The sequence below is a fragment of the Macrosteles quadrilineatus genome, unplaced genomic scaffold (genome assembly GCF_028750875.1).
Source record: "Macrosteles quadrilineatus isolate MER2022 unplaced genomic scaffold, UCM_ALF_1.0 Scaffold_1__1_contigs__length_201487025, whole genome shotgun sequence".
In the NCBI taxonomy this organism is placed as follows: domain Eukaryota; kingdom Metazoa; phylum Arthropoda; class Insecta; order Hemiptera; family Cicadellidae; genus Macrosteles; species Macrosteles quadrilineatus.
The window spans coordinates 175500777-175524307 of NW_026542594.1; the positions used below are offsets into that span (position 1 = coordinate 175500777).

The 23531-nt window shown below is 37.2% G+C and overlaps 1 protein-coding gene across 1 annotated transcript in view; it reads left to right on the forward strand.

Moving 5' to 3' along the window:
- LOC129002709 (uncharacterized) overlaps positions 1 to 23531 on the forward strand; it is a 46373-nt gene that overhangs the window by 4066 nt on the left and 18776 nt on the right. Inside the window, exons 4-15 of the mRNA XM_054430719.1 lie at positions 1204 to 1292; positions 2087 to 2151; positions 3357 to 3459; positions 3839 to 3970; positions 4837 to 4946; positions 5799 to 5900; positions 7582 to 7699; positions 8552 to 8681; positions 9715 to 9946; positions 11502 to 11594; positions 12848 to 12964; positions 13609 to 13723. Of these exons, the coding sequence (XP_054286694.1) occupies positions 1204 to 1292; positions 2087 to 2151; positions 3357 to 3459; positions 3839 to 3970; positions 4837 to 4946; positions 5799 to 5900; positions 7582 to 7699; positions 8552 to 8681; positions 9715 to 9946; positions 11502 to 11594; positions 12848 to 12964; positions 13609 to 13723 (1406 nt within the window). The remainder of the gene's footprint in view (positions 1 to 1203; positions 1293 to 2086; positions 2152 to 3356; positions 3460 to 3838; positions 3971 to 4836; positions 4947 to 5798; positions 5901 to 7581; positions 7700 to 8551; positions 8682 to 9714; positions 9947 to 11501; positions 11595 to 12847; positions 12965 to 13608; positions 13724 to 23531) is intronic.

Consider the following 23531-nt stretch of genomic DNA (forward strand, 5'->3'; position numbering starts at 1 on the left):
AGGAAATAATAAGTAGCACTGGTCTAAATGCATTATCATGCATGAACTGTAATTAAAAAAAAACTAGTGACATTTAAGGTTTTGAACATGCCCAGATATATTAACCAAATTATCCTTATATTTAACCAATAGAATAAGTTTTAATAATACAGTAGAACCACGATAACAAGTCTGTCATTTGTTGTCAAGGTTGACTTCTTATAAAGGTGTGCAATAACATGTGATTAACACGTTCGCTACTGAGCGTCGCATATATGCGAACCGAGGTATACATTTGAATCTTACACATTGACCGGCTGTCAATTGGTTAACAGTACACACAGACCACGCGCGAAAACCTGTAAAACAGTGATCATTTACTTCGTAATACTCTTCAATCGTGTTAGTAAATAATTTATTCTAGTTTTTTTGTATTTTTATAACCTTTTGTAATGTTGCATATTTGCGACGCCCGGTCTACAGCGAAGACAATAGTAAAAATAATCATAGTTTTCTTGAAATAGACCAAACTAGACCAAAAATTTAAAAATAGAAATAGAAATATAGAAAATATATAAATATAGAAATATATAAAAATAGAAAATAGACCAAAATTTTTTTGTGCTTTGAGGTGAAAGTAAGTAAAATAAAAACAGATTATTCAAGAACAGTTTATAACTGAACAAATATAAAATCTACAAAGGATAATGCAGCATACATACTGCATACATACATAAAGTGGTGCAGAAAAGTAAAGACCAGTTTTTCCAACTATCATATGACGTCACCAATCATCATATCCACAGACTAAGCGACGCATTTGTGTGTCAGACATCTCTGTAGACCACTGCAGGGAATTCAGTTTCTCAAATAGACCGTTACAAAGATATTTAAGCAGTTTAATAACACTAGAACCCCGACGCAAATATGCGACGGCAGTCTATTTTAATGTGACTAGCCGTTGCATATATGCGACGACGGTCTATGGATAGAAACCGGCCGTCGCATATGTGCGTCGCTGGTCCATGTGAATGAAAAATTTCGTACTATTGCAGTAGCGAACGTGTTAAAGGGAAAAAAAATTCAAGGGGATTTGAAAATGACACACTTGTTACCAAGGGTGACTTGTTAGAGTGTAATATGTTATCAAGGTTCCACTGTAATTTATTATCAGTACCTAATGTTTTATGTTTTCATGTAACTAATTACATAATCATTATTTAGTGACTGGAGAAAAGAAAAAACGACCATGTGTACCCACCAAAAAGAAGAACCTTACTGGAAAACCCAGTTTTAGGCCTACAAAAGTGGATGCAAGTATTTTTTTCTGTTCACATTTTGTTTTAAGTATTTGCTATGCAGACAATGTGGCCAAATACACAACATAATTAAAAATACTAAAATTTTGTTTCCTTAAAAAAAATTTAGCTAAAATCTGAATTTTATACATTTTTTCTTACTAATAACATAATATGATATTGTATAGGTACAAGTAATTTTCATCAGAATAACATGCAACTTAGGGAGTTTTAAGGGTGCGCTCTACCTCAGCTCGGAAATCTCAGCTTGGGCTTCATTAGCTATGTTGCACCATTGAACAGCGCCACAAGAAGCGCTTGCAGACGTTTTAAGTCCTCTCGAGTTACCTACCCAGTTAAATTTTAAAATTTATTTAATCTAAAGAAGGTTTCTTAATCCTTAAATTCAAATCTATGACTCTCTGGTTTTAATTTCCATAAAAAAATTAATTCTCACGAGTAAAATGCTTTAGAAAAGGCTTATTTTGAGGTATTTACCAGTCCCTCCGCACTTAATTTCTACAATTAGCACAAAATTACAAACGTACAAGCCTACAAAATATAAAATTAATAAATTAACATAAATATATCTTCAATAGGTTTAGAACTAACCTGACAATGATGAAGATCCTAAACCCTTGCATTAGCGCACGGTGGTAAGGTAGATTACAACCTTAGGGGTTTAGTACCCTAAATGTAGTTACCCTAAACCGTTAAAAATACATGTTTTTATGGTAAAAACTGATTAAATAATCAAGTATTTATTACATTTGAATGATGTTTATGAATTTGAAAGTGTTGTTTTACAGTGGGAGCATCGTATTAGAGGAGGTGGAGATATCACACATAGAAGTGTCGAGGACAAAGTTAATTTGTAGGTAACACTTTTTAGACAAAAAAATATTGTTAGTTTACATATACCTGTTATATGGTTAAAATACAATTTGTCTTTTAACACTTTTTGATATAAATACATGTATACCTTAAACATTTTCAAGCCTTACATATGTATTTAATCAGGCCCAATCAGAAACAGTTAGTAGTTAGCCGGATACAGTAGATACAAATATATCAAAAACTGTTTGGAGATGTATTTTATTATTTGTTTACAGTATTGCCAACAGACTATACGTAAAATGCTATCAGAGGTATTATCACCCTCCTGGGAAGATCTATATTTATAAATGACAACGGGATATCAGTATCATAATAAGAAAATACTATTGGTTAGTCTTAATTTTCATTAATTTTAAACCCAGAGGAAGCTAAAACCATATATATCTGGATAGATGAGTGGTTTAGACTCCGTGAAGAGTCCATTGTGGCACAAGAAACACAAAACACTTAACTATACACCAGTGGCGGATCCTGAGGGGGGAGGGGGGTGTCGCCCCTTCGCCCCCCCCCCTCCCGGGCATACATTTTTTTACAACATGTAATATCAACATCTTGCCACGATCGGTGAAGACGATTATGATGTTTCCGTTACTGCAGGGGCTATTCAGGGTTTTGCCATGACCATGAGAGACGATGATGTGCACTCAGCCGTGGGAAATTATCAGAATTTGCCGGGATCGTCAAGGACGATGATGAAGTTTCTATTACCACGGGGATACTCAGTGGTAATACAATGACGATTATTTCAACTCGACCACGGGAGATGTTTATAATTTCGCTGCGATCACGTAAGACGTTGATTGTGTTAGATACTGTGGGGGTTATTCAGGTTTTTGTCGTGACCAAGGAATACAATGATGATGTGCTTCACCTCTAATCTCGCCCCCTCCCCTCAACCCAAACCTGGATTCGCCACTGCTATACACAAAAGTTAGAATATTTCACTGTCACTAAGAGAATTTTCAACTGAGTATGGTTTGAGTTGATCTTAAAAACCTAGGCCATTGTGCTCTATGTTACATCCATAACAATTTTGCGTCTCTCTCCAGTTAGTGTTGAACTATTTTACTCTTGTGTCCGATTTATCAACCTTAGCAGCTCAAAGAGTCAAAACACAGCTACCCCTAGAAAGTACGGTATTGCATTTATTGTGTGTATTGCATGTATTTGTACTCTACGCAGACAAGCGGCTAGGGCAGCTGCAGGAGAAGGGGGCTCCTCGGATCATCAGATGTTTCCGTTCAAAACAACTCCGAGCGGAAACTTCAAGTTGAAGCCTAGTCAGGTAACTCGAGATTCTCAATAATTCATTACATATATTTCAATGACACTATTTATATTATTTCTTATTTCTATGAAATATGTATTGAAAAAATAGTATGCCTTTAGTTAGATTAATCTTTTCTTTCTATTAATGAAAAGTACATAACTTTTGCTAAACCAGATTTAAATCCTTTGCCAACAGTCATCTCTCGACACAGAATGTACCACAATATAAATCGGTCCTCAATATTGTATGACCTTCATAATCTGTAGCCGTAGTAGAATTTCAAACCTTAAATACTAAAAATACATGTGGTTATGGGCATTGTGGTTTGTGGTTCAGTTGAGAGAAAAACAAATCCTAAAAATGCGTTTTATTATACATTTTCTGTACCTCACAGATTGTGTATGAATCGAAAGATCTGAGCATCGTGGCAGCCGACCCTGCCAGCGTTAGCTTGAACATTACTGAGTCCGAAATGGCAAATCACAAAGAACTGGAAAAGGACAAGAAACCATTTGTGGACAATTGGGTAACCTGATACACCTTTATTTTATTTGTTAAGTTCCAAAAGTAAAAGTAAAGTTGACAGTAATTCCTTGTTTTAAGTTAATTCTTGGTGAAAGTGAGTTTATCAAAACTTCCATTCTTCTGGACCCCAGACTACTTTGTTGACAAAAAATAGGTTTTCCTATACCCCTGTCTAGTCTTACAATATTATCTGATTCAAGGAAGAAATTTTGGTCTATTTTGACAGATAGTTAAAAATTATTTTTGTCCTTTAAGTTTATGTTTTTAATGGATTCTTGCAGTATGATCCATCACTAATTTTTATATCCATGTTGTCACTATGGCACTATACTGACAGATTAAGGTCTATTGTAGTCCACTGATGTACAACTACAAACTTCCAGTGTAGGGGTGGATGCCGCAAATTTAATTCTTTCTCTCAGACAGGTCAAGTTGCATGTTTTTCCAAATGAACTACAGTAGAACCTCAATAAGAAGTTTTTCATGAGAAAGGTAAAATAAGACTTGTTATCAAGATTAACTTCTTTTCGAGGTTTGAAATAACATGTTACTTGATGCTCTTGTTATCGAGGGTTTTCTTATCGAGGTTCCACTGTATGTTCTTGACAAAGGAAAAACATTGGATCAAGACTTGCTTTCAGAAGGTAATGCTATAGAGGCATCTATGCCAATTCCCTATTTGGAAACTATTTAAATTGATTTAAAAGAATATGATTTGATTACAAATTAGTTACAACAATTAAACCCACTTAAATAAGTAAGGTATAAGTTTGATTTCCTGTATTTAATACGTACTCTTAATCACTTTGAAGGACAATTAGAATCTAATAATTATTTTACAAAAATCATTATATTTTTGTTTATCAGACAACCACTTGCCTGTATACAGCCGTGGGTACTGGAGGTTTGGCTTATAGTGACTTTGACACGAGTGATTCCGACCGAGGACCCCAAGTGTCCGAACTCAGCTTAGCTAAGTAAGTGTTTGGAAACATCATCGGTTTTAATGCAGCTAAATATAAAATACCGTTTATAACTTTTATAAACTGATTTGGTGATTTGGCCCGCTCCCCTGAAAATGGAAAATAGTGTGGACAAATTTTGCAAAGGGGTTAAGAGTTTTCTTTCTTCACGCTGTTGTTATAGTGTAGAAGACTTTTTAAGAAATCAATGATTTTTAGTTTTTAGATTTTATCCATAAGAAATATTGTTTTTATTTGTAAGAGAAATTTTGTTGACGCTATTATGCAGTTTGTAACGACTGTCAAATATATTTAGTAAATTAAGAAAATATATAAGATATTTGAGTTTGAGTTTGAGTTTGAGGTATTGATGACATCGTAGGGAAAGAAATGTGCTGCAATCTATCATATCTTTGCTACAAAAGGCTCTAGAGTTTCCCAGAGCAACCCCTTGACCCCCAGATCCTTTAGATGAAAACTAATTGATTAGCTGATAGGGTTTAGTGTAAGGTATATCAATTGTTATTACCAATTAAGGTTAGTGCTCAATTGACTGTATTTTAACCTAAATATGAAGGATGAGTGTCTAAATGAATTATTAAAAGCCCAATAATCAAGAAGTGGGGCCAGTTTTCAATCACCAAAAAGATAATGACTTTTCCTTTTGATGTACTCTTAGAATTCAACTAGTGAACTTTTTATCGTAAAGCAAACTAAGGTAAAAGTTGACTACAGCTAATCCTTATATAAATCAGATAATTAACTTTATTAAGTTTCCAAAATCAATGGTAATATTAAAATATTAAGGTAGTTTATGCAGATTTAATCATATAGTTTGTCCTATTTAGAGAGGATTTAATTTTGCAGGATGGGCTATGTGATAGACAACTGTATTGATTGGAATGACTTCACACTGCCAAAGAAATCAGATCTAAAAGAGATTTTATTTCATAATATTTTGAATATGATGTGAGTATTCCACAAAATATTGTAAATACAGGGTGTACATAAAAGAAAGCCGGGATTTAAAATGGTAATTGCTTGGATACTATTCAAGGTAACTAAACGTTTTATACGTCAAATTGAAGCTAAAATAACTAATTTTTTCCCGTGTAGCAACTCTGACCTTGGCATGCGCAAAACAGGTGCAGGGTGGTAGGCCACAATTGTGTCTCACACGCCTGACGCCAGTTGCCAGTGAAATGTTTACGGCGCAGCAGAAGGCACAGAGTGTAATCTGTGGTTCACAGAGTTTATATCGATTGCCTACTTCAACTAAATTTAAATCCATTTGATGATAAAGAAATTTGACGCTGGTTTAATGATTTTTGTGGTACCGTATTGTTTTGAACAGACATTCACCCGGCCGGCTAAAAACAAGCGTTGACATAGTCGAAGAAATTCAACTATTCTGCATCAGAAACCCCAAAAAATGGATTGCCCGACGAAGTCTTCAGTTGAACATACCTAAATCAACACTTTATGATGTTATCTGTAAAAGATTGAATCTTTGTGCCTAAAAAGATTTAGTTAAGACATCAGATAAACCTCCCGATTGACCTAGGCGTACAGACTTAGCCAGTTTTACGCTCAAATAAGATTGATGAAAATCTGAATTTCATAAATTATTTTGAATTGTAACACAAAGTATGAGAAAAACTTATTTAAAAAGTTATTTTCTCTTCAATTTGACGTTTAAATCATAGAATTATCTTGAATAGTCCCTGAGCACCGACCGATAAAATCCATTCTTTTATAAACACCCTGCACAATTATTTATAAATTCTTCCTTACTCACTCCCATGGCCATCGGGTTTTGACCTTACCAACAATTGCTCGCCATCTTTCCCGGTCGTATGCCTCATCTACTTCCACTCCTGCTCTTGCGATGTTTGTTATCACGCTGTCCCACCATCTTCTTTTAGGCCTTCCAGGTTGACTTCTCCCGCTTGGCTGCCCTTCTCCTACTTCCTTCAATAGTGTTCCTGTATCCCTTCTCCAGACATGTCCAGTCCACCTTAGCCGTCTAACTCTCGCATGTGCTGTAATATCATAATTGTAGTCTCTGTATAAATTTTGTATTTCTTCCTTATGCCTAATTCTACATCATCATTCACCGAACCAAAATCTGTCTTAACATTTTATTTTCAAAAACAATGAGTTTTCCCTCATCTTTTTTTAAAATTATTTATTTTTAAATAGTTAGTACTAATATATACAGTAATTTAAGCTAATCTAATAATGTTATTATCAATAATTGAGATGGACACCACTTATGTGCGTGTTTTAGCCCAAACATGAGTGATGAGTGTATAATGGAGTGAGATGATCTGTGTAGCTTTTTTACTGACTAAGATGAATTGTTTCATTAGTCAGGATAATTTTTCTCAGGGTCGATCTGCCAGCTTTTTGATTGCATTAATATGTTATTAAAACTAAAAGCCTGGCTCCTTGAAGCTACAAGAGATAAAGTGCTAAGTTGTTGTCTATTGTTCCTAGAACGTTTAGCCATAATGAAAGTGAATGCTAGTTTGTAAGCATCGACTGATGGACAGCAAAATTTAATTTTTGTCGTATGTTTTCATAAGAAAATAAACCTTTACTTTTACTTTTGCTACCAAATTGTACTAAACTGAAACATATATTCCAGAAACCCTGATATTCAAGTGAAGACAGGAAGCAAAGTATTCAAGTGTCACAGGATTGTTTTACAAAGTTACAGTTCATTCTTTGCCTCCAAAACTTCCTCTCAAATTGAGCTCTCTGAGGTGATTGCTGATAAGTGAAATTACTAACATTGCTTTATTCGGGAAGGGTTCTGTATGTTTTATTTAATTTAAATAAGTCCCACACACACCATGACATCTTAACATTTTGATTATCATTATAACACACATCATCTAATTATTTAACTAATCATCTAATTATACCATAACATCTAAATATTTTTTGTGAATTTCCCCTATTTGCCGAAGGTGGCATTGTAAGACCTAGATTCAGGACTGGTGAACTTTTTTATTAATGACCTCATAAGCCAAAAACACTGTTTGTCCAAATTCATAAAGGCCTGTATATATACATGTGTGTGTATGTGTGTGTGTGTGTCTGTTGGCTCGATAACTTAACTATAGGAACAATTTTTTCCCATTTTTGACCTTCAAAACCCAGGAGAAGTAAGGTACAGAAGAAACAGGCTTATGGGACTACCGTGCGCTTTCGGGTCTGGTATGTTAGACCGGAAACATACTTGTGGTGAGCGAAGTATAGCCCAAGCAGGTGAGCATTGTGTGGAAACTCCTATCGCACAGGGCCTTCCTCCATCGTCAACATTGTAGTACGTGAGAGCGAGGAGGCGGTGTTGGACTTTGGCGACTTTGCCCTAGACACCAACACTACTTGTGATAGACACCACTTAAGTGCACCATTGAGTGTTTCCCCCGTACTTTTCTGTGTCACTCAAAACATAAAAATTCGCATAATCTTTTAAATAATTTTGTGGGCGTTAAAAAGAAGACTGAATCTGAACTGTTTTAGGAAATATTAGGCAAACGGAAATTTGCGTAGTCTGTACGGTTGCTGAACGGGGCTATTTAAGTTTTTTAAATGATGTTTTTCTACAGTCCGTATCCAGTGAGACGTTTCCACTCATTTACCAGTGGATGCTTCATCCAAACACCGATAGTTACAAACTTCTGCGGAGAGACAACATACTGAAAATGTTCAAGGCTGCTCAATATCTTGGGATCAAAGGTAAATCAACTTCTTTAACAACACTACATTCCAAGATGATATTATTTATAAAAACCTCGATCTTGTATTTTTGTTGGTCAAGTTTTGTTTCCCTTCCTTCTTTTAACAGAGTACACAATTTTTTTGCACTAATTAGTTTGGCTCCTGACTGGAAGTATTTTTTTTTACATTCTGTCGCAGCAGTCAGTTTGATTTGTTTAGTAATTTCTTTGTCATTACTGTAACTTCAGACGACAGATTCCATCTTCAATCTTCAGGTTTATGTTTCTATGTGTTTTGTGTTGTGTACACTGTTTTGTACTTCAGTGCTACATTTTGAAGAGTTCGCCAGCAAATTAAAAATTATAATTTCTTGAATGCGGTCAGCATTACAAAAAGATCCAGACCAGCACTTGGTAGCCAAGTACAGCCTATGTTAACTTAGAAAGAACATAGGTATCGTTATCTTCGTTAATTATGTTTATATCGTCTGTGTATTAGATCTGAGCTTTTAATTTTCTGACATGTTGGCTGTACGGTACTACTTTTTAGACTGAATAAATGACTATTCTGACTATTCTGACTATAAATTTAATATCAGTTCTTATACATCCTCTGAGTTATACAGATCAAAGTTAAAGTAAATTAACTTCTCACCTCAGTGACTTCATTGTTTTTATCTTGTAGTAGGCCTATATAAAATTTAAATTATTAATTGAAAAACTCCTAAACTTGAGAGAGATTATCTTTACTGTACCAATAAAAAATATACTCTTATTATATAACCAATTGAGATGAAGACGCCACATTGGTGCATATTTTAACCAAAATATGAGCGAAGGAAAAGTGTAGAATGAAGTGTGGGAAGTAGGGTTGCCACCTTGGGTTAGCGAAAAATCGGGACATGGCCCCCCTCCCCCCGGACCAAAATCGGGACGGGTGGCAACCCTGGTGGGAAGTGAGATGATCTGTGTAGCTCTTTTACTGACCAAGATCAGCTGTTTCATTAGACAGGATCATAGAACACAATAATCCAATTATTTGTCAATTTCAGAGTTGGAAGAGCAGTGTTGGTCATTCATAGACAATATGGAGATATTTTGCGAAGACAAGGCATTTCTGCTGTACTTGGAGGCTCGTAAAATGAACAACAAAGCCGTGATGGAGTTGATGGTGCCTCGTGTGCAAAGGTTCTTTTTGACGCTTGTAAGCTCTAAAGAGTTCATAGAGTTTAACTCAAAGGAAGTCTGCACGTTTCTGCAATCCAACTACATCTGCGTTCACTGGTAAAACTTTGATTTTATTTTTGTTTTGAATCTATTTTCTTTCTCATTTGATTTAAATATTTTTTTTTTTTAGCGAATTTCCCATATAGGGAATAAGCTATTACCGTAGGTCTCATGGTAAGACCTAGACCCGGGACCGATTTACTTTTTCGTTTTGAGGTCCCCAGAGGCCAAAAACACCATCCGTTCAAATTCATATATATATATATATATATATTTATATATGTGTCTGTTAGCGCGATAACTCGAGCAAAATTGATCCGATTTTGATGAAATTTGGTACAAACGTGTAAACCTACATTTATTCGAACGAGTTCGCGAACCAGCATAATCGGACCATGGGATCAGGGGTTTATGGGGGGTTTTATGGGGTAAAAATGGGTTTTTCTCATTTTTGACCCTAAAAACTTTAAATTTCTAAATTTCTCTCTAGACCAATTTGAAGAGCTAAAAAAAACAAATAATTTAGTATATTGAAGTTTTTTTGAATGTTCATTGACTACGGAGAAAATTTAAAAAAATGTAAATTTAGAATTCCCATGTTATTCTTATGGAGAATAAATAAAACTGTTCTAGTTTGCTTGTTTATGGATATATTTTAATCAAATTTGGCGATTTGGCTTATTTCATACTAAGCTATCAATATTTCAATTGAAAAAAAAACACACCTCAACATCTTCCCCGTAGCAGCAAACCTAACTACTCACTAAAATTAATGTTATTTAAATAGGAAATAAATCTAAAAATTTATAGGGAATATTTTAGTAGAAATCAAGCCGGGTAAATGGAAATTCGCTTAGTATGCAGGTTTGCTGCGACGGGGGTATTTTGTTCATACTTTGTCTCTATTTTATTCTTTTTCCATTTGTTTACTTTGTGGGTTAAAATGGATAAGCATACAGTACCATATCTGGTATCATACCATTTTCAGAAATGGGTTATGGAGTGTAAAAATGGCTGTGGAATTCTTTTTCCTTTGTGGTCTTCTGTGAGAAGTCTGGGTACCCACAAAAAACACAATTAATCCGAAATGGACATTTTCACAGCCATTTTGAAATTCCCTAGCCTATGTTGATGAATGTCAGCATCGGATATACAGTATGTTTCTTTTCTTGTAATCAAAAAACTTATCTTGACCATACCTCCGACACGGTAAAAGATATGTGGTTTAAGACATTTTAAAAACTCACAGCAAATCGTACTATGACAGTTGAAGAGCTGCAATTGTGTAGTTCTGTTCACAAAGGATGCCAGTAAGTGGCGAGGAGCCTTTTGCGGTGTACGAGAGAAATAGAACGGACGTATAATGTAAACCCAAAACCGGCCCTTACCTAAAAAGCCGTCCCCGTACAAGCTTTTCAATCTGACATCTTTTTAAACTCAAGCCTTGCCAAAAAATATATTGGTTCTCGTATTACTTTAAAACTATTTTAAGTTTTATCTCACTGGTGTAATTTTTATAGTAGATTGACAATTGACATCTTAAATTGTTGAGATAAAGTAAATACTTTTAGTTTGCATATGGTTTGTGAGGTTCTTTTTTTGGTATTTTCAGCGAGGAAGAAGTGTTCATGTCTGGAGTGCGTTGGCTGTTACATGACTGGGAACACCGCAAGGTTTACGCTATAGAGATTATGGCCTGTGTTAGGTTAGTGTTTTTTTCATTGTGACATTAGATGATCCATTCTGTTATTGTTTCTTCAATTGTTTTAAGTTATGGTTTTTTTGTTTCATAATTGTTCTTGTGGTTTGTTTTGCAATTATATTTAGCAAAACCAACAAAACTAAGTTAAATCATGTAATATATTTGTTTCTTACAAAATGTTGAATTTCTATAAGTGATGAACATAATTGCTTACATTTGTTTACTTAAATTATTACTGTGCAAGAAGTGAGGTTTTACAATCATTTTATAAATGACATCAATGTCCGAAAATAGTTGTTGAAATTAAAAATTAGTATAATTATGTTACCAAACAATAACTATGCTACCAACATTTGACAATTGTGTTATCAAAATGTTTAATCGAAACGTCAATATGTTATATTCTAATTCTAAACAAGCTCCCTTATTGATTTATTATTAAAGCTGAACACAATAATTAAGGAGTATTTATCTTCAGGAATGTATTGTATGTTTTTTGTCTACTAATTATTTGTTGTTCAGTATATTTACTCTATTGTGGTAAAATAATGAAACTAACAATATTATAAATAATGCTTTTTTTACTAAAGCTTGTTCCTCTGGTATAACCACCAAATGAAGCAAACGTTAAGTCTACCTGAAAAATAAGAAGGAAGTACTTAGTCATTTACAGCTTACCTTTAATACCTTAACTACCACTACCAGGCATGAAATAGATTAAATCAGCCCTCATATATCTTACGTATCTGATCCTGCAAATAAATTATCCTAAAAATGATTGATTTCACCATATATAACAACACTCTTTTAGAACTCTTTTAATACTTTTACGCCACACTACACTGTTTTAACGAACTTCCCCACCCAGGATTTAGTCTAGAAAACAGCTGTTGCCACCAGCTTAATCAAATAGGTTTAATTAGGTACCACTGTACTGTATAATAAGTTTTTACCGGACACCAACCAGCTGATTATATTTGGCAATGAGTGGTTATAATCAATAACATTACCTCTCTTAGAGGTTATGAGTAGTGATTGTTAGTCCTGAAGTGGTAATATATAAGGATGTGTACACATTTTTTATTGTTAAGCTTTGAATAGTATGACGTAAAATATTGTACGTCTCTTGTCCAAAATCTGTTTACCGGACTCGTATGGAAATCTCGCACTTGATGGGAATGACCACACTCGTCCAATAAACACCTACTTTCAGGACTAGAAACGTGTCATACTTACTTATACTGATATCATTTCAGATTTGGCCTGATGAGTCCAAAAGTGCTTCTGTCAATTCGAAAGCACAAGGGCAGTCCTGAGTTCCAACCTATTATTAACATCCCAGATGTTGGAAGAATGGTGGATGACGGACTCTCGTAAGTTATTATTTATAGAACTGTATAGTATTTACAAGATAGTTAGAATGTTTTAACAGGCCAACATGTGAATACACTTACACTGGTAAAGCAATATTGTTTTGTAATTCATCATTTTTACCATCGCTTTTCTTTATTTATTCATTCCTCTTGGGTTTTTTTTCATTTTCTTTAATATTTAGTTTTTCCCACTTTGTTTGACATTTTCCTCTATAATCCATGAAAATGTTTTTGAGATGCTTTTTAATTTTACATTTAATCTGTTTTATGCTTACGAACCTTTTTTTAAGAGCAGTAACCTAAATTTTCAAACGTAAATAATTGAAAATTATTAATTTCTAATGCTGACAATTAAAGGGAGAGCCTAGTTGGAGCTTAACTATTTACAGTTGAGGCTATACAGTAAGGAATTTTTCTTGGTAAAATATTCAATTTAACTAAGCAAAATGAAAAAAAAATATGAATAATGTATGATTAGTTATCTATCTTATATGATGTAAACGCCATGCATGTATATTTGTGAATAAAGTACCTATATTTGTATTGACAATAGTTTTACTGCCAATTTTTTATCCTATAGTATTTTTACTGTTGGATTGGAGTCAATAAAAAATAATAACTTAATGCTCTGTGATTTTTTTCAGAATAAAAATGTTAAAAATGTGTCATACAAATGAATCTTCAGAAAGTATAGAAATCTATAAACAAAAGTTTGATTTAGAAGACCCAGCACCACGCAACTGGGCTGGAACGGAGAGGGTAAAGTTGACTTGTCACTAACACTAATGTTAACTTACCATAAAGTAACTCCATGCTGCTACCATAACTTAGTATTTGCAGTAATGTTCTAGTGTATTAGCGAATTTCCCTAATAGGGAAGTAAGCTATTACCGTAGGTGGCATGGTAAGACCTAGACCCAGGACCGATTTACTTTTTCATTTTGATGTCCCCAGAGGCCAAAAATACCATTCGTAAAAATTTTTATATATGTATGTTATATATTTTATATATATATATATATATATGTGTCCGTGAACGCGATAACTTGAGTAATTTTTGTTTGATTTTGATGAAATTTGGTTTAAAGGTGTAAAGCAGGATAAACTTGAATGAGTTCGCGAACCAGCATGATTGGACTATGGGAACGGGGGTTTATGGGGGGTTTTATGGGGTAAAAATAGGTTTTTCCCATTTTAGACCTTAAAAACACAAAATTTCACAATTACTTTCCAAATCATTATGTAGAGTTTAAAGAAACAAATAATTTAGTATATTGAAGCGTTATTATGCGCCTAAGGGTTACGGAGAAAATTCAAAAAAATTCTAATTTTAAAATTCCCATGTTATTCTTATGGAGAATAAGTCAACTGTTGTAGTTTGCTTATTTATGAACATATTTTTATCAAATTTGGAAAATACATTAATTTCTTACTAAACTACAGGGAGCGGCAGAAATATCTGACGGTTTTCAAGCGAGTACAGTCCGGCAGCCGTGTGGAGGGGGGTGGTGGGGAGCGGCTCATTCTCAAGGCCAAGTGACCCCATTTCAGTCGCCATGGAGCAGTGGACCGGTATACATCGCGCGTTTGTCGTTGAGGCGTATTTTAAAAGTGGCGATTCTGTTGTTGATACGCAACGTAAGTTTCGTAGGCATTTTAATGTGGCTCGTGGGGAACCTATCCCATCCCGAAACACCATCTAATTGTGGGTGGATACCTTTAGATCCACAGGATCGACTGCAAAACGTAGGCCTACAGGCCGTCCAAGGTCAGTGAGGACGCCGGAGAACGTGGGGCGAGTGCGACAAGCTGAGCTAACGAGCCCGCATCGCCCGGGCTGCTCTGAAAATATTTAACGATTAGCGTGGTCGTGAGGCTGAAGTTTTTGGATGATTGCTATTTTATATGGGTGAAAGTGAAGGTCTGAGTGCAAAATTCGTCGAATAGAGCGATCAGACATGCCAAGAGCAGCAGCTTGTCTACGCGCCGGGTGATGCGGGCTCGTTAGAACAGCTTGTCGCACTCGCTCCATGTTCTCCTGCGTCATCACTGACCTTGGACGGCCTGTAGGCCTACGTTTTGCAGTCGATCCTGTGGATCTAAAGGTATCCACCCACAATTAGATGGTGTTTCGGGATGGGATAGGTTCCCACGAGCCACATTAAAATGCCTACGAAACTTACGTTGCGTATCAACAACAGAATCGCCACTTTTAAAATACGCCTCAACAACAAACGCGCGATGTATACCGGTCCACTGCTCCATGGCGACTGAAATGGGGTCACTTGGCCTTGAGAATGAGCCGCTCCCCACCACCCCCCTCCACACGGCTGCCGGACTGTACTCGCTTGAAAACCGTCAGATATTTCTGCCGCTCCCTGTACAGTACCTATTAACATTTTACATTAAAAAACACTTTTTTACCCTCCCTGTTGCAGCAAACCTAAGTACTCGTTAAACTAATTATATTTAAATAGGGAATAAATGTGATATATTTAAGGAGACATTTTAGTGTAAATCCAATGAGGCAAATGGAAATTCGCTAAGTCTGCAGGTTTGCTGCGGTGGGGGTATTTTTAGTATTAGGCTTGAATTTAGCCGGTTTTTTATGTGTGGTCCCTGTTATGACGTTTAGCGCTAGTGTCAATAATAATAGTAAGTCAATAAGTCATTTATTGGGCCAAACTGACAATAACTTTCATTAGCCAAGTCAAAACAAGAAAAAATCAATTTAGTACATCCTAATAAACATAAATTCCTTACTGAAAATAAAACTATATATCTAAATAAACTAAACATGTGCACATGACATTGCGAATGACCACTAAAGTAGGTATTCACGGGCGCTGGACGCTGTAAAATGATCTTTCTAACAACATGGACTTTAGACGTGTTCTAAACTTTTTCAGATCTTGTTCGGCCTTCAGTTGAGGTAGAAGACTATTAAATAGTTTTACGGAATTGAAATGAAAGTTTCTTTGAAAGAAAGAAGTGGAATGCCGGGGAATTAGTAAATTTAAAGTATTGCGCAATGGATACTTGGAATTTTGTCACAGAAGGGAAAAAGAGAGTATTTTTCCTATGGAAAGATAGAGTTTCGAGAATGTAAATAGATGGGAAAGTTAAAATTGTAAATGCTCTGGAATAATCTCTGCATGATTGTTGTTTGGAAATAGAAAACACAATTCGGATTGCCCTTCTCTGAAGCCTAAACAAGAACCCAGTCCTCTCACTTTCGAACCCCCAAGCAGGAACCTAACAACCTAACAAAGATGTACCTAACAAAGAAATAGCTTATAGTAAGTCATTTCACGGGCATGTAAATAGTAACTGCAAAATAGATAATAAATCTCAAACAAGGCATAAAGTTGATAAATCTCGGAAAAAACTGGTGATTCTAGCAGACAGTCATGGCAAACACTTAAGCAGTTTAATCGAACAAAGAGCACCCTTCAATGTGTGACGCAAAATTCTAGGGGGGGAATAAACTAGTATTCACCAAGTCAGGCTAGGCCTACCCCTGGAACCGGCCACACTCGAATTTCTTCCCCGGAGTGCTCAGAAGGAGCCGAGAAAAATCCAGGGGTCGATACGAAGTTGTCACGGCTTTGACTGATCAATTTATTTAAATTTAATCGAAGGCTCAGAGCTCTAGAAGCGCTCAGGAAATCCTGCAGACGCCCAGTTGGAGCTATATCATCCCAGCCTACGTAAAAGTGTTTTGGAGAATTTTGCCTAACTTTTAGAATGACTCTGTAGGGCCGACGAGTATCCAAGCTTAAGCCAATGTGATATAAATACTTGTAATGAACTTTAAAATATTTAACTAAAGGTCTAGGTAAATCATATAAAATCGAATATAATGTAAAAGCAATTCCTACAGAGTCGTCGGGGCCTAATTAATATAATTGGACGGATAATTTAACGTGAGATGATTTAAAATAAATTTAGTATTAGTTTACGTACCGTAGCTGATTGTTTAAATCAGCCTGCTCCCAAGACTTGATTCTTTCACCCGCCAAAGACGGGGTTTAGAACTTAGACGACAAGTCTCGGGGTATTAAAACGTTGAATTCTAAATAATAATTAATCGTTAAAACGAACGGAATAAACGTAATTTCGTAGTCAATTGATTCAAAACCAAACGTAAGATAATCCTCCGCTAGTCACTGGCAGGCAGGAACTGGCGGGTTTTATGCAGGTCGGCGAAAACGAAGTTATTAGAATTTAGAGGTTTAAGACCGAGTTCTGAAACGAGAATAGTTGTAAAACGAGAATGCGTGCGTTAAACGAAAATAAAGTAAAACGTAGAAATGGTCTAACTATTAGAATAGCTAACCTTCGTAATATCGGCGATCGGCGGGAATGCGTAGTCTTGTAACGACGATGTTACTTTGTAGACGGCGTGTGAACGAATAATCCTGTCTTCGACTTCGAGTAAAATTCTTCTTTCCTGCCCGCTCGAGGCTCACGCGCTCAAGCGGCGAACTCAAGTACTACTAGACAACAGCTGATCGAATTTACTTGTTGAGCTGGTCTAGTTTCGTCTGTCGTCTGTCAACAAATAAACACCAGTTTGGGGTTATGTCGTTGGCGGCGTTAAATATCTGTAAAATCGGCCGGTTTAACTTTATTATGCGAAACGAAGTGCTATTATGAATAAATATGTAGTTGTGGATGTGTTTGTGTACTTCACTGTGAATAAAAATAGGCCTACGTTCTTTGGCCCATAGCCCAAGCTATGGCCAACACATAGGCCTCGGAGTAGGCTATTGTGGTTAAAAATCGGGTAAGTTCTGGTGTTCATTTATTCGTAGTATGTTTTTACCCCCCTTAAAATTTGGTACCTTACACCCCTTACCAACTTCACAAAAAAAAGAAAAAAAAACTTAAACGTAGGGGTTCGGACGAGGTCGGAATGGTCTCGAAGAAGAGGTGCGTGTAGAAGTCGTTGTTTAGTCGTAATCGTTCGTATCGTATCGTATCAACCAACGGGAGGGATATCACCAGCTCCGTCGGGGCGTGCGTCGGAGTTCGTTGCGTTGTTCGATCGGCTCTTCGGTTTTGAAGAATCTACGTCGTGTCGGGCGTCGTCCACGAGGCACGTCGGTCACCTCCGATGTGAGGTGACTCAACACGACAAGGCCCGATTGGCCGTCGTTCGTCGCGGTTAGCCTCGATGCGTCGTCTTTTCCGGTCTCGGCGAATTAGTACGTTGGAACGTTCACGAGGCACGTCGGCCACCTCCGATGTGAGGTGACTCACCGTGGCCAGGCCCGTTTGGCCCTCGTTAGCCACGGGTTGCCTCGGGAAAGCGTCATTTGCGATAAATTGCGTTACAGGATTTCTGGGATACCTCTGTTTGACAGGGGTTGCAATTGCCCTGAGCCACTGCGTCTGCTCAGTCAACGCCGACTACCTCTAATCGTTGTCAAACAGCGGTATTTCGCGTTCCAGAAATTCTGCAAATTTCGTGTTTGTTTTTCGTGTAATTTTGAAAATTTTGATTTCGTGGTTGATGTTTTTGACCGGAAAGGGCGGGGAGACATCGTCGTTGTGGAGGTTTCGTACCACGGTGTGTACTCTGACTAGAGCGAGGTCAGCAGTACACCGAATGCCGAGTACCACCTCCACACTTAGGCCCGGGACGTGGATATCCCGCGAATAAGGTTGGCCAGCAATCGTCGTCTACTCGGTATCGATCCGAAACACACGCTGCGTTGTCCATTCGTTGGTTGACGTCAGTCTGGTCGGGTACGACGCCGCACGTCCGAAAGTGACGTACGATCTCCAATCAGACTGACTGACGAGCCGGTATCGACGAGGGCGCTGAACGTCTCACCTGAGATGACCACGTCGACGAAGGGTCGGTCATCTCTGGGGGGCGCGTTCGCGGCTGACGGTTCCCGTGAATTGCGTTATGAAATGGAGCAAACGGCTCCACTCGGAGGTCGTACGGCGTCGGGTAAATCATTGCGTCTATCGAACGTTATGTGGTGATCGTGTTCCGTCGTTGGACCGAAAAACGTGATGCGCGACGGAATATCTTGCCTGCGCGATGGGATGTTGGCTGGCAGCTTTACCAACACTTCGAGGGTTCGTCGAACGGGTGAAGAATGTTCGGTAGGAGTCCCGAGTATATATCGCACGCTGGCCGTCTCCTGGTACGCGGAAGGAGGTTCCAGCAACTGCGGTCAAATTCGGATATCATGGGCCGCATAAGCGGTAGTCCACGATATCGTAGTCACCGTCGGGTTCATCGGCTGACCGATGCTTCCCAACGGGTTTCTCAAAGACTCGCAAAAGCGTTTGCGAAGCTCGGCGACGCTACTCCCAGTTCCCAGCTGATACTTCGTCATCTCAGCTATTATTGTCTGCTCAAAGTGTGGATCCAACCGACGCGCGGGTCGTCTATCGGCGATCTCGGTGAGCTCTCCATCGTCGAAGGCATTATTTCGGAAATTTCGTCGTAGTTGTAGTCGTCGACGTTTGAATTTCCACCGTGTCTATCGTTACGTGGCTAATCGATAACGTATCGGGTCGAGTAATGGTCGTCGTAGTAGTCGAAGTCGTCGTAGATTTTGTTTATCTCGTAATTTCGTTTAAATATCAAAGTCAAAACCGTGTTATCGAGTCCAAATGTTCGGGCGCCAGAGATGTGACGCAAAATTCTACAAAACGACGGTACTAGGACGTGAGACCGAGGAAGCTCAGTCCCTGTTCGGGCGCCAGAGATGTGACGCAAAATTCTAGGGGGGGGGGATAAACTAGTATTCACCAAGTCAGGCTAGGCCTACCCCTGGAACCGGCCACACTCGAATTTCTTCCCCGGAGTGCTCAGAAGGAGCCGAGAAAAATCCAGGGGTCGATACGAAGTTGTCACGGCTTTGACTGATCAATTTATTTAAATTTAATCGAAGGCTCAGAGCTCTAGAAGCGCTCAGGAAATCCTGCAGACGCCCGGTTGGAGCTATATCATCCCAGCCTACGTAAAAGTGTTTTGGAGAATTTTGCCTAACTTTTAGAATGACTCTGTAGGGCCGACGAGTATCCAAGCTTAAGCCAATGTGATATAAATACTCGTAATGAACTTTAAAATATTTAACTAAAGGTCTAGGTAAATCATATAAAATCGAATATAATGTAAAAGCAATTCCTACAGAGTCGTCGGGGCCTAATTAATATAATTGGACGGATAATTTAACGTGAGATGATTTAAAATAAATTTAGTATTAGTTTACGTACCGTAGCTGATTGTTTAAATCAGCCTGCTCCCAAGACTTGATTCTTTCACCCGCCAAAGACGGGGTTTAGAACTTAGACGACAAGTCTCGGGGTATTAAAACGTTGAATTCTAAATAATAATTAATCGTTAAAACGAACGGAATAAACGTAATTTCGTAGTCAATTGATTCAAAACCAAACGTAAGATAATCCTCCGCTAGTCACTGGCAGGCAGGAACTGGCGGGTTTTATGCAGGTCGGCGAAAACGAAGTTATTAGAATTTAGAGGTTTAAGACCGAGTTCTGAAACGAGAATAGTTGTAAAACGAGAATGCGTGCGTTAAACGAAAATAAAGTAAAACGTAGAAATGGTCTAACTATTAGAATAGCTAACCTTCGTAATATCGGCGATCGGCGGGAATGCGTAGTCTTGTAACGACGATGTTACTTCGTAGACGGCGTGTGAACGAATAATCCTGTCTTCGACTTCGAGTAAAATCCTTCTTTCCTGCCCGCTCGAGGCTCACGCGCTCAAGCGGCGAACTCAAGTACTACTAGACAACAGCTGATCGAATTTACTTGTTGAGCTGGTCTAGTTTCGTCTGTCGTCTGTCAACAAATAAACACCAGTTTGGGGTTATGTCGTTGGCGGCGTTAAATATCTGTAAAATCGGCCGGTTTAACTTTATTATGCGAAACGAAGTGCTATTATGAATAAATATGTAGTTGTGGATGTGTTTGTGTACTTCACTGTGAATAAAAATAGGCCTACGTTCTTTGGCCCATAGCCCAAGCTATGGCCAACACATAGGCCTCGGAGTAGGCTATTGTGGTTAAAAATCGGGTAAGTTCTGGTGTTCATTTATTCGTAGTACGTTTTTACCCCCCTTAAAATTTGGTACCTTACAAATGTTTGCTCATTTGTTAGGTCAGGGGCTAAATTTAACCAGGTGACAGAGGAATTTGAAGAACTTTCCAAAGGTTTGGACAAACAAGATTACCTCATGGTTATAGCCGGAACTAACAATATGGAAACAACGGGTATCAGTCGGCTTATTAATGATGTTCAAAGTCTTATTAGTAAAACAGAACATACAAACCTTATTTTAGCAAGCTTACCGATGAGACATGATACACCGAACTTGGACCTAAAGATAAGCAGAGTCAATGTGGAAATTGAAAACATAGTAGTGAAGAAAAACCACGTAAAACTGCTCCCTTTACATATACTTCCTCGGCACTTTTTTACAACTCACGGCCTACATTTTAACAAGAGAGGGAAAACAGACATAGCTAAAACTGTGGCGCATCTTCTGGTTGAAAAAGACACATCTTCTAGTGGTACATCAATTTTTTCCACCGATACTGCCATCAATGTTATAGAATCCAACATGTATGACACAATTGAGCAGCTAAAGGGTAAATCATCCTTAGCTTTCGCTCACTGTATATCTTCGGATTTTAACGACCCTAAAAATATGTCTTCTGGAGTGGCTGTTGTTTTTAGGCGCAAGTTCGGTAGACCCTGTAATACGGACTTTGTTGATGAAAACATCACTTGTCAGAGAGTAAAAAATGGAGCGTACGTGTATGGTCTTGTCACGAAGCCAGCCTACTTCAAAAAACCATCTACTGAGGTTTATGACAAAGCTTTTACACAACTCACTGCAGATTTTATTAAAAGGGGTTTAAAAACACTAGTATGTTCTCCTATGGGGTGTACTAGGGATGGAATTCTTCCTGAACACTTTGCAAAAAATATAACAGATTTTCAAACCAAAACTAAGGCTACGGTTTACATCACAATGTATAATGAAGTGTCTACTAGAGTGATAAGAGGCGGACTTAGTCATCTCGAACTTATGAACAGACTCACAGAACTCGTCACAGAACACAACACCAAATTAAAAGTGCAAAAACCAACAGACCATCCGTTAGCACAATCCGCGGGTACCTCCATCTCCCCTTCTTCACTCATGGATGCGGAAGACAGTGAAGATGAAGTCATGCTATTGACCTCCTACAATTCATCTGCGGCAACCTCATCCACACCTATCACCTGTACTCCGACATCCCCGCTACAGGAAAAAACTACTCCAGTGGCAGCGAGGGACACACACCATATGGAAAGTTTTTCAGGTTTTTCAACCCATGCTTTGCCTTCAATAAATTTAGCAGTTCAATGTAATTCACTAGGAAATAATGTAACTGATGGTAAATCCACTTCAACTGATACAAGTAATGTACCTTTTTTAGAAAATTTTGTAAAACCCGTAGTAAATGCAAATTGAAACAATGTAATAGAAAAAATAACGATAGTCCTTTAGATACTGCTTGTTTTAAAGATAATAAAAATGTTTGGTTGATGCATTTTAACATACAGGGTGGTATAACATTCAAGATTAATATGTTAAACATTTTTTTAGAAAATACAAACATTGATATTGTGTGCTTAAATGAGCATTTTCTGGATACAGCTAATGTTAAGCTCCTGAATACATTGGTAAATTATAAACTAGCAACATACTTTTGTAGATCACAGGGTACTCATGGTGGTACATGTATTCTTATTCGGCATAATTTAGCTTTTTTAAACAGAGATGATTTAAATATTTATTTTGAAGAAGCTGTGTTTGAGGGTTGTGCAATAGAAATACCTAGCCTAAGAAGTATTGTAATATCATTATATCGTACACCAGATAGGGCTAATATTAACAATTTTCTCTGTAAATTAGAAGCTTTGCTATTGTTGCTAAGAAAAGAACTAAAAAAAAAACAAATTTATATCGCTTTAGATTTTAATGTTGATACATTAGATAACTGTAGGTACCCTACTCACAAAGATTCGTTTCTTAACATAATTAGGCAATTTGGATTTAAGGAAACTTTTTTTGAGCCAACACGGATAACACCTACAACTAATACCTGTATAGATAATGTATTAATTAATATGAAAGTTGAACAACACCAAACTTTAAATATGGAATTAGGAGTATCTGACCACAGAGCTTTATTTATTACATTAGATAGTAATATTGAATTTAGTGGTGACTCTGTTAATTTTAAGAAACTAAGCTATAGTAGGTCTTTTTCAGCCAAAAAAATTGATCAGTTTGTGGCTACTTTAAATGAGGAAAATTGGAATTTTAGTGAAAATAATTCAGTTCAATGTAATTTTAATGATTTTTTTTCTAGATTTAAGATGATTTTCGAGAACCATTTTCCACTAAAAACTTGTAAAGCAGGACACCGAAAAAACAACAGAAAAAAATGGGTAAATTCAGAGATTAGAGAATTAAGTGTTAGAAACAGAGAATTGCAAGCCTTAGCAAAACAATCTGAT